This window comes from Mastomys coucha, unplaced genomic scaffold (genome assembly GCF_008632895.1).
Source record: "Mastomys coucha isolate ucsf_1 unplaced genomic scaffold, UCSF_Mcou_1 pScaffold6, whole genome shotgun sequence".
NCBI classification, from domain to species: Eukaryota; Metazoa; Chordata; class Mammalia; order Rodentia; family Muridae; genus Mastomys; species Mastomys coucha.
In genome coordinates this window covers 116,843,731-116,856,232 of record NW_022196912.1, presented here as the reverse complement: position 1 = coordinate 116,856,232, position 12,502 = coordinate 116,843,731, and the positions used below count along the sequence as shown (strand labels likewise).

At 39.4% G+C, this 12,502-nt stretch overlaps 1 protein-coding gene across 8 annotated transcripts in view; it reads right to left on the bottom strand.

Moving 5' to 3' along the window:
- The window catches only part of Unc79 (unc-79 homolog, NALCN channel complex subunit), a 236,757-nt gene that overhangs the window by 180,577 nt on the left and 43,678 nt on the right, over positions 1-12,502 (bottom strand). For 7 of the 8 annotated variants that reach the window (XM_031357583.1, XM_031357577.1, XM_031357580.1 and 4 more), the window contains exons 3-4: positions 7,178-7,482; positions 3,950-4,120 (exon numbers count right to left, since the gene is read on the bottom strand). In XM_031357583.1, coding sequence (XP_031213443.1) covers positions 3,950-4,120; positions 7,178-7,424 — 418 coding nt within the window. In that variant the 5' untranslated portion in view covers positions 7,425-7,482. The remainder of the gene's footprint in view (positions 1-3,949; positions 4,121-7,177; positions 7,483-12,502) is intronic. The other variant, XM_031357582.1, reaches the window with a different exon arrangement.

The following is a 12,502-nucleotide window of genomic DNA, read 5'->3' as shown; positions in this document are numbered from 1 at the left end:
AGAAGAAGAAGAAGAAGAAGAAGAAGAAGAAGAAGAAGAAGAAGAAGGAGAAGAAGGAGGAGAAGGAGGAGAAGGAGGAGAAGGAGGAGAAGGAGGAGGAGAAGAAGAAGGAGGAGGAGGAGGAGAAGAAGAGGAAGAAGAGGAAGAAGAGGAAGAAGAGGAAGAAGAGGAAGAAGAGGAAGAAGCATTAGCATACAGTCTAGGGTGCTGCAATTCTTCAGCATTATTTTTTTCTTCAAAATAAGCAGCCCACACTAATGGGCACTTATTAGACCTACAGCAAAGTATCATCCTCCAGACATCCATATTTCAGTTTGGTCCACAAATCATAAGTTTTTTCTTGGAAAAAAGAGAGGTTTCCATGGTGATGTGCAAATGATATTTTTCTGTTTTTTGCAATTCTTAGTAAAACTCTTTTAATATCTTTTCATAAACAAAGTAGATTCCACACATATGGAATAAAGAGAGCTATATTTTATTTATGAAAGGAGTTAAGAACATGTCAAAGATAATTTTTATAATAAATTGATGTGTTATGAGACCTCAAAAGGAGTTATTTAAGAATAAAAGCATATGCAATTAGTTGGGTAGCAAAGATGGTGTGAGCAGCCCATGTGCTATGAAGCCAACATTTGGTTTGAAGAATTGGATCCACTTCAAAGTCAAAACTATCTCATCTAAGTAATACAATGATATGATCATTAATTATATAATCAGGAATTATATAATCATTCATTATATAATCATTAACGACAATCATTTAAAAAATTATCCATGCTTTCCATTAACTATAGGAATACTATACCAAAGGCATACTTTTTAACATCTTCCTGTCAATTTCCTTTCGTGTTGTGTTTTCTTGTTTGCAACAGGGACTCACTGGCCTTCAACTTGTAGCAATCCTCCTGCTTCAGCCTTCCAAGTGCTAACTTTATAAAACTGCACCTTCACTTCCAGCAAGTCCTTCTGGCGTAGACTATCAAGCATCCAGAAAATGCAGCACCTTTGAGTCTAATACATCTATACTGAAATAAAAATATTCTCGACCAAGTTAAAAGCCCCTGTTCTATTTCCATTTGAAGCTCTAGATACTGTAACAACTACCCAAAACAGTATGGATAAAATGATAAGAGGCACATCCTCACCTCGGACTATTTTAACAGGAATCTGAAGGCACACATCCCTTCTGTCTTTGGGTCTATGTACACACACACACACACACACACACAAACACACACACACACACACACACACACACACACGCACACGCACAAAAGCTTCAGGAATCTAACGGCGGGGATGGAGACTGCCACTATATTTCAAAGATTTGAAGACAACAAATATCGACTGCTATTGAACTATCAGGAGGTGTTTAGCAGTCAAGGCTGAACTAAAAGACTAAGACCAGAGTGTCAAAACACACATAGGAGCCAGGTCTACCCCTGGGTTAGACAGAGATATGTGCCAGTTATGTAAAATAACATTGAGGGTATTCGACCTAGAATTATTAAGCCACAAAAAACCAGGGAGAGCCAATAAGTTTTCTGAAACTGCCCCCCTTTAAAGTTGAAAAGTCACTAAATCCTGGAGAAGTGAAGTGACTAGATCATACCTTCCAATGGATATCAAGTCATTCCACTAATAAACACAGAAATTCACACTTGTTTTAGATTCCCATCATTCGGCTTTAATGCTCAGGTGCTTCAGACCTTTGTGTTAAGCATGGATTCTATGACAAGGTTTATGTCTGGGGACCTCTAATTAAGGAGCAATTAGTCACCAGCTCTGAAAAAAATGAGCCAGAAATACCTGATCAATTCAGTACAATGTCAGTACTACATTAATGTCTCACCCCAAATTACTAACTTAATCTAAGAGTCTGGGGCACTGTGAACTAGGTCATTATTAGTAAGACATGGTCTTGCCTGCTATTCTTTTTTAAAAGATTCTTGTTCATTTGCTTAACAGTCGACATTGTTTATTTAAAAATAAGATCACAAAATTCTAAGACTATATCCACAAGCAAGCACTGGTTTGTGAGAACACACAAGTAAAGAAATGAAATACCCTACAACCCGGAATGACATAGTTAGTCTGCTCGTTTTTCCCCATTGCAAAATGATTAGGATAGGGGTCAGGTTCCTTGCTAAAAATATATTAAAATTACAATTCTATACCTATATTAAACTCAGCTACAAGTCAAAGGGGACTGGAGAGATGGCTCAGTGGTTAAGAGCACTTACTGCTTTTCCAGGGGTCCAGGATTCAAATCCCAGTACCCACAAGGCAGCTCACAGCTCCCTATAGCTCTGGCTCCAGATAATCCGACACCCACACATGGACATACAGTCAGTCAAAACAGCAATGCACATTTTAAAAAAAATAGATAACGTAGCCAAAAAGGTACACATATTGGCCAGTTGTTGGCATGCAGCAGCAACTTTAATAAGGGCATAAGTACATGACACGATTATGACTAGCATTGATATTAGATATGACCAATAGAGCTATTTTTATCTTTTAAAAAAAGAATCAAGATAAGGAAAGCTGGTGTGACACCACAGGCATGAGATCCCAGTATTGAGGAGACTGAGTCAGGAGGATAGCCATGAGTGAGTGACATAGTACTGGACCAACCAGGGTACATAAGAAAACACTATGTATCTATCTTTAAAATAAATAAAGGTGTAAGAAGAAATAAGTAAGACCCACTGTGTGCCAGGCCCTGGGGTGGCACCTACCAGTGTCCTAGGCCAAACCTTCACCTCAAGGTGCAGCTACAATTACTATGCCTGAGGTAGCTATCATTATTTTACAGACAATAATCAAAGATTAAGTTACCTGCCTAAGTTCACGCAGCTAGCCAGTGGCAGAGCTGAGATCTGCTGAGATTTGTTGAATACTAAAGTCATCATATTTTTTCAGATTATTCCCAGAAACAGGTCAATCCCCAGTCCATCTCTAAAGAATGCTTTAGAGGCTATGATCATAGAAGCTACAACTCAGACCTTTCTTCGCTTTCATGTCTGCAAAGCCTGAAGAACTATATCTATAAATGTCAGGCACAGTGGCACATACACACACACAATCCCAGCACTCAGGAGTCCAAGACTGTGGTTCAAGAATTCAAAGCCATAGCCGGGCAGTGGTGGCACACTTGGGAAGCAGAGAATTTCTGAGTTCGAGGCCAGCCTGGTCTACAGAGTGAGTTCCATTCTTGACTACATAGCCAATCTAGTTCCAGGGCAACACAGAGTGAAGAGACCCTGTCTCCAAAAATATAAATACATACATACATACATAATACATAATACATAATACATACATACATACATACATACATACATACACATATACATACAAGACTGGTCCCAGACTTATCACTGTATCTTGCACAAGAGCCATGGGCTTTTTTCAAAGTGTACCACAAGTTTTGACTCATTTTGTCATCAAAATACTGAGAAGGAAAGCTGATCTAGTCATCAGCACTGAATTAGATTTTAGCCACGTAAACTGAGCACTCTATAGCAGTCTAGGACAGGACCAGAATCCATATATCCTCACTCTCTCCTGCTTTTCCTACTCCATCCAACTGCCTTCTCATGCTGAAGAGAATAGTTTTCACACCAGGCAACACTCTGTCTGCTTTCTTTCTAATGTGGAAGAAGACCCTGTAATTTATATGTAGGAAACACAGAAAGCTTTGACACACTCTTTCTTCCTATTCCAGAGGGCAAACTGAGGAAATAATTCTAAGGTATAATTATCTTTCATATTGTTGACTTCCAACATAAGGTAAATGCCAGACCGATGGAATTTAGATCAAAGTATGTGTACATTTCCAGTGATTCCATTATAATCTTGAAAATGAAGTGCCTGTAACAGTAAACACAATTTCTATTTGTATAATATACAAACATAATTCAGGATTGGGTGAGACTGAACTTACATATAGCCATTGGTAGAAAAGATGTGCTAAGATATTCAATAATATCCTTGTGAAGAAATGGAGGAAAGGTGGCTAGCGTTGAGATCATCGTGTAGGGCAAAGTGCTCAGAACATCATCATTGAGAAAGGGGAGCAAACACGTGGTCGTATAAAATATTGACTGTCCAAGATCTACAAAACAAAAGTAAGTAGTCAGCCACTGAAGATTGTGCCATTAACAAAATATGCTAATCTTGTATTTTAAGTTTTGATAACATGGTTTTAAATTATAAAAGCAGCTATTGTTCCCTTCCTACTGAGAGTTCTGAGACACACTGCTGAGTAAATTTGCAATGTACATAGCAGTTAGTTGGTGAATATATTAAGAATTAAATCTGTTCTGTGAGTTTCTCAACAGTGTATCAGTCATCTATAAGCCTCTCTGTTCAGATGACCCCATTGATCCCATTAATCTCAAAGCACTTTCCAAATGAAAAGTGAAACTGTGACATCCCTCCATTTTTTTTAAAGCTCCATTGCATTTCATAAAGATAACCGAAACACAAGGATGTGCCCACTAGGATTTTCAGAAAAAAATCCAAGGCAGTATTGGAAATAAAAACTTGGCTATTTCTGCTCTACTGACCAAGCCACAATGGTCGGAAAGCTGAAGCCTTGGGCAGTGAGGTAGTTTGGAACCTCCAGATTCTGTGTGCTTCAGAGAAAGGAAGCTATGAGCTGGTGGTATTGCACAACCCTGTGTAATTACTTTTTAACTCTCTGGAAGGTTGGCCTCCCTTGAAATAATCTCTCAAGGCTTTAAAATGCAGATAATAACAATACCTACCTGGCTTTGAAGAAGGTTTAGATGAAATAAATACAAAGAGCTCAGTATAGCATGTACTCCAAAAACATTAGCTACTACTTATTGCCATTAATATCGCTAGCATTGTTACCTGCACGAGACGTGAAAATAGAGGACCTTCAAAACAAACCACAACTATTTAGCTTTTAGAATGTACGAAGAATAAATCCATTGCATTCAATGTACATTATAATATTTCCGAACCTCTCAAAGTACAGGTCACCAGCCAAGGCTTGACATGAAGACAGATCACTCCTGTATTCATTAACATAGCAAAGTCTTAGGCTCTGGTCTGCTTTGGCCTAGATTTGTCTTCCAGAGCCATGTGCATTCCTAAAATTATTTCTGATAGTCGTGAGAGTTAACCTCTCATGTCACTGGCATGTCAACTGACAGTGTGGTCAGTGTGCAACCTGGAGAGTCAGGGCCCATCGCCTTTGAGCTCAGACCAAGGGGTAGAAAATTCACAGGTGTTTTAGTGTGAATTACATAAGGCCATGCATAAGAGACACCTCAGCTATATTCACTGAGTCTTTTTAGGCTTAGGCTAAGAAGTCTAATTACAGATCATTAGCACCAAAGGGGCCTGGAAGTCCACTTGAGGTATTTTCCACTCAAGGACACTGAGATCTGGCGAGAGTAGTGACTGCCCAAATCACAATTTGTCCATAGTTGAACTGCTCCTGCTCATTCCTATAGGCCCCAGTGAGCACAAAGCCTCTAAGCATGGAGCCATCGGTCATTCTCAGCTCAGCTCCCTGAAGAAGCCTCACACGAAGCTTGCTCACATCAGCTGGCAGGACCACTGCTCAGTGACTCTCACTGAAGAACTGCACATCCCAAGTTACTTTATGACCCGGCTTTTACAGACAGCCCTGAGCAAAATGGTATTCTCTGGATTTTCTAGACCAGTCACTAGAATGAACTGGGGAGTTTTATCCTAGCTCCTAAGCTTTATTATGCAGAACAAGAGCACAATAAATAAATATCAAGGTCACGAAGCAGGCATAGGCATGAAAGCAAAAACATAAATCATTGTCAAGATTCACACATTATGTGGATTGCCATTTACCAAGTGAAATACCACAATCAAGAGATCTTAAAAATAAAAGGCCATCTATTCTAACCCAGTGGACCTTCCAAGGAACACTTGAGTTCATATTGAGTTTAAGACTGGGTACCACAGAGCAAAGGTTCCAGTGAGTCTCAGCAGATGTGTCAATTGACAACCAGTAAGTCCCCACAGTCCGGTTACGACTGGGAGAAGATTGTAGTACAAGAGGTCAGGTAGGTTTAAGACAGCAAAAGGTTCAAGATACGCAACATTATAATCTCCACTTTTATTTTCACCATAATACATTGTAAATACAAGAAAAGCAAATCCAGTAATAGCTATTTCATCATTTTATGAAAGTAAACAATTTAAGACATTTTAATTACAAACAATACTAAATCATTAAGCATTCTTTTAGGACAGGCAAGTAGCTATATGAAAAAAAAAATAACCCCCACGACCTGCTTTCATAGCTAGCTTTTCTGTACAATGAAACTTAGGTTCTCATACTTCCACGGACCAAAAGGTAAATGTATTAAAGACATCTACCAAGTCTTAAACTTAGTTTAAAGACATCTCAGGTTTCTAAAGTACTTTTTTAAAAAAGAAAAAACCCACACAGATCTCTACTCCCCATACAGTTTTTAATTTTATTAGCCCAAATCCATAGGGGATGGCTAAGCAGACATCACAGCCCTCCTCTGTATGGATTACAAGAACAGGGTGGGCAACCAAGGCAATGGAAAGGCACTGTTTGAATGGGTCACCACTCTAAACATCACCGATACACCATGTGCTAAAACATCTCGCCCAGTAGTTTGCAATAATTGCTGGTTGCTAGATGAATTTGGAAGACTTCTTGGGCATTTCTTTAATCAGGAAAAAAAAATGTGTCCCAGAGAGAAACTTTGATTTGCCTCTGCAACTCCTAGACTCAGTCAAGGATCCGAGCCTGCCCCTCAGGCTCAACCTCTTACATTTTCTGGGGCAAGGCTTTAGACTCAGCTTCTCAACTGCAGTTTGAACAAGAGAGCTTCACAATAAACTACTCAGGGGAGGGAGGGAGCTGCTTGCTATTTCCTCCTGTCTCCAGTCCACTGTCTCCCGTGCAAACCCCTAGATGACAACCCTGGGTATCCGGGCAGTGTGGAACATCAGGATGGGTTGCACCATTATTAAGTTTCATTGTCAGAAAGGCTTCAAGTGCATAAAACCCTTCAAGAGATTTATGACAGTAACAACATTCTCCAAGCCGCTGCTCAGCATCATAAATATTCATAAGCACACATGGACATCTCCAAAGACTTCAATAAAAAAAAAAAATGCTCACCGTGTTGGCCATGCTGTAGTAAAGGAACTAGATCCAGGAGAGTCACCAAAGTCACGTAGAGGCCTTGGTAGTCCAAAGAAGGGTAGTCTGACAACTGAGCATCACGACTTTGCGGGCCGCGTTCTGAAGGAGCATCTCGCAGGACGCTGTAAAGGAGGGAGCGAGTAACAGTAGGGTTGATGGAACTGACCTGCGGTCTTAGAGATGGGGTGAGTGGGAATGGCACGGGAAAAAGACACATGGTCATGGGCACTGTCAAATTGGAGGCATCTTGGTTTTCCTTCTTCCCTGTGCGGGACAAAATGCTGTTGGGGGGACAAAGAAAAAAAAGAGACAACAAAGACACAAAGAACAGCACATTACATTGAAATGACACTCTAAAACAAATAGTAAAACACCAGATACATCCCACATAAGATGCAATCACTACAGCAGCACGGTCTGCAGACCCAGGGCTGGCGCACAGTGACGTGCCGCAGATGCCAACAACACGGGTGGACTTGGTTGAAGTTGCATTGCATCTCATGTGTTATCTGGTTTATAAGGAGCAAAAATATAAAAATGCATGTTTCAGTGCCAAACCCATGTTTCACAGTTCTTCAATTTGGTGAAGGGAAGGTTTTCCTTGGAGGAACACCGGCTTAGCTTCCTTAGTGAGGGCTCTTGTTCCTGATTATAGGGAGCTTTCAAAGCAACCTTGTCAGCAATACTAGCTCATTGTGTAAATAGAAACTCGCAAAATATAGGTATGGCACTTGCAGAAACATGTTTTAGCCAAGAATAAACATGTGCGTTTATTAAGAAACTCTTAAAAATCACATGTTTATTGCATCAAAATAATGTCTATATGTATATTATGATACTGTTTCATGACATTCTGTCAGTATCATTTGAGATAATGAAGTTTAAACAGGCATATGAACTTAGAAATAATACATATTTCTAAAGTGTTAACTAAACTACATCGGAAAAGCTATAAAATAATATATAGTAAATGGCCCATAGCATGTGTTGGTGAACTAATGGTGTGTGTGTGTGTGTGTGTGTGTGTGTGTGTGTGTGTGTGTGTTTTAATTTGACATGTTAGGGAGGAAATGTTTTATTTTATGAATACAAACAGTTGTTTATTAAATAGTTACCTTGGAAACTCTAAAAGCTAGGCAAGCATCATCTATTATAAAGCTGTCCATCATACAACAAGATCTATGTCACTGCTGCTACTTACTTTATTATTCAACAAAACTCACTAGACACTAGAGAAAAGATCATTTAGAAAGTTAAAAAAACAAGAAAAGGAAAGTTTAAGGGGAGTAAAAGTAGCCTCTGAAATAGTTTTGCTTTTAGTCTCCACTTAAATCTACAAAACTTTTAGTAAACGTTATAAGGCAGAAAAGTTGTTGGTTTGAAAGTCAAAGTAATTACTGCTTAGCCAAACGTTTAGGCTTTTAAAGTTAGATTATGCTATTTATTAGTAGGCAACCATTATGCACTAAGGCGTCTACGGCACTAAAATGCTCTCCTAGAGTACAGTTATTTGCTAGTCAAAATAGAAATCAGTTACACAAGGCTTCGTTTCATGAAGATAACCTTGTTTTATACTTACTCATGTGCATCCATTACTAAATTCTCAGCTAATGGTGTGGCATCTACTGTATCACGGTGACGTGAAGAACTGGTTAGTGTTGGCATGCTTGTTATGTCAAGTTGACATTGCTTTTTATTTACTCTTAGCGCAGAAATATGTTACAATGTAAAAGAAATGACTACATGCTTTTTATTTTCTATGTGCCTAAATTACCTCGATTTCCTCTGTCTTCTGTTACCCAGTGTCCAAGGGAAAACAATTGATAATAAAGATAATTTCAGAATACTTATGTAATACTTCTTAGCAATAAAGAACGTAGGAGTTGCTGTATTTGTTTTTGTTAAAAGGGATTTAATTTACCTTTTTAAGTGTGTGCTATATTGGGCTTTGTAACCTCACACTGTACAATGAGTTGGAAGTATTCCACTTCTCACGATCTGCCTACATCTATTATAAAGAACATTTTCCTCTTTGCATCAGGCTTTACAGTTTCCCACAAAACTAAATTACTCCTCAGATTACCATCTTCACATGTTGTATTATTGATAAGTCCAGTCACCAACTTTTTTTTTCAGTCTTACAGGAGTCTACACTCCTGAAATCCCCTTACAATCACCAAATGGATATGTCAATACAGTTTCCCAAATATTGGCATAAGTTGGCTAGCTGCCAGCATTCTCTAAAGAAAATAACCCTGTCCCTTAGTCAGTTAAAAACACGACTATCATAAGTCTTGCCAATCACCGCCTTGGTGGAAATATGACACATGATTGACTCATGTTACCAGTGCTCCAAAGCTGGGAAGACCATGACAAGCACTAGTGAGTAACTTTGGAAGCTACTGCTGTGATATTTTTCCCTCCTGTACATGTGGGAGTCCCAAGTGACAGCAGCCACAGTGTCCTACGTTCAGAGAGGGAAGAATGACAGCATGGAAACAGGAAAGTTTTCTTTCGCTGCCTTCAGATTTAGCAAAGTAGGTGAGGTTGAGAGAAAAAAAAATGGCGAAAATGAGTTATCCATGAAACCAGTTTTAAATTACCATTCATGTCTCAATGTAAGGAAATGTGTTCATTTGTGGGAAAACTCAGGAAGGGCTCATGAATCAATGTACAATGCACTGTGGTTTTATGATGTTTCGTGAAGTTTATTCAGAGAAAAAAAATTACTTATTTCCCCAACCAAACTGTTTAACTTGGGAATGACCAAAGATTTCCACATTTGAAATTCTTTCCCAAAGGTCTATTTATAGATTCAACCAAAAAGAATATTAGGAATGCCCTGTCAGAAGAGTCATACATTGCTGCAAACTTCCACTGCTCCTCTCCCTCCTAAGCCTCTTTGTGAGCACTGGCTTCCATTGTCAGGAAGAGAGGAGACCCCTATGGCAGGGTAGGCAAGGTGACTGAGTGCCCTCAAATCTATCAAATCAGCTTTCTACACAATTAAGAATTTTGACATGTATGTTGCATCTATGCACTAAACAAATTGCACTAGGATCTAAAACTGTATGTGGATTTCAAATTGTGTGTGTGTGTGTGTGTGTGTGTGTGTGTGTGTGTGTGTGTATGTATTTCCTTAGAAATTCCTATTTAATTAAGACTATTGGGCTGAGACTAGAATCTCTTTTTAAAATATATTCATGTTTTCTAACGAGTTGGTAGCAAATGTAAAGATTTACACTCTAGTGGTTCCAAGAACACCAGAAAAGAGACACAAAGGAAGATTTCCATCAGCAAGCCTGAAACTGGAAGGACACTAGGAACCTATAGACATCCAGCCAAGTAAAAGGCAATATTAAAGACCCTGGATGATCTGTGATCACAAAATGCTCCTATATGAAGTAAACCTGTATGCACCGAGGGAGTTAGACTAGCTGATCTTCATTGCCACCCGTGATGCTAAGAAGCAAATAAGCAAAACAACCTCTGTGGTAAAGCTCTGTTAAATTTCCCACTGCCAGACTTGGGACCCTGCTCTAGTAAAATAAGTATAACTCATGGTAATGTGTAATGCCACCTGGGACCTTCAGTCACTCCCTGAGACAGGAAAGGCTCCTGAAAACTGTGCTGACTGAAATTCCACACAAGTTGACTCAATGAGTCCCCTGCTATAGGACAAAACCTGCTCTGTGCACAAGGGCTTAGTACGCTGGATGTGACAGGAGACTCATCGGACTATAATTGAGAGAATCCCGGCAGTCTAATTATCCTATGCAGACATCACAGTTGATCGTCTAGTCAGCTGTGATAACAGGCAATCTCTTTCCTCCTGTGGACTAAACCCATTGACATTAAACATCTAAGCCAACACCAGCCTTTCCAAACCCATACAAAGCTTTCCTGAAGTCATTGAGTCGCATGAATGTATAGACATCAGATAACTTGTGCTAACGATGTAATCCTAGCCACGAAATCCAAATAAAGCTGCTTGAATTTTGCAGAATGGTGCCGCATAGACCTGCCCCGTGTCTTACTCCTCTTGCCTCCAGCTCCCTAGTTTCGAGATTTCAGGCATGAGTCACATGTTTCTTTGCAAGAACCTGAGTTCTGGAAGCAGCAAGTAATTCCGAATGTAAAAATTACACAATTGCCAAGGGAACCACCTTGTTTGTGGTAGAGATGTCTAATCAAAGAGCCAAACATTTAGTTCATCTCATGTGGCTTAAACTTTTGACTAGCTTTTTAAAGAGGAAGGAATCTGAATATAATTGGAATGGATTACGTTGCCAAAGGGTTCAATATATAGAACAACCTGGTTCAATATATGAACAAAAGCTAAAAGTTTTAAATTTAAAAGTTTTATATTTTATATTTCTAGGGTTTTTTTTTTTTTGGAAAAAAAAAAAGAGCTTCAGTAGACATAGAGAAGATAGAAAATTTATAGAGTTTGGACCAAATAGTTGACCTGCAATATTCCTATTCAAGCCCCATCTGAGATACACTACATACCTCAATGCCTTGTGCACATGCACACTTCGTAGTTGGCAACAGAGTCTGCCGGCCCTGCTCTGATCCACCACCTGCTACCTTGTGAGGGCAAGGTGGAACTGACACAGCTGGGAACTGCTGTACCTGAGCTCAGCTCCGTTTAACAAAAACTCCGAATAGATGGCAAATCTCTACAATGCACACTCCCTCCTTCCCTTGATTTTACAGACAGCCAAAGCCATTCCATGGACTTTATAGACGTAGTGCTCCTAAAGGCCGGATCACGTTTCTGTTAAGAAGAAGTGTCCCTGCTCTTTGACAGGGACCAGAGAACAGCATGGCACAGATCTAATGGTGTATGCTGTGGATTAGGATCACCTATGACCTACTGACTCCAATCCTGCTACCTACAGAACACTGAGCAACTTACTGAACCATTCTTGTAACTTAATTTCATTATCTGTGAAGTGTGTACAGTAGTACCTTTATCTAATTACAGGGGATTAAAGGAAACGTTGAACTAAAAGAGTTCAGAGCAGAACTTGATGCGAAGAAATATAGGTATCATAACATAACATTGCTATGGTGATGACAGCCATTGCCACTGTCACCAGTGGCAGCTGTTGAAATTGACTCTCCTTTAAAGTGGACCATGCTTGGTTACAATAATAGCCACTTGAGGAGACTACCCTACCACCAGTTTCATCATGAAGATGCTGTCACTGTGACCTTATCCTAATGACCAAAGCAGAACCCTCATGACTGGCACACATAAGTTAAAACAGTATCCTAAATTTCTTTTTTTTTTTT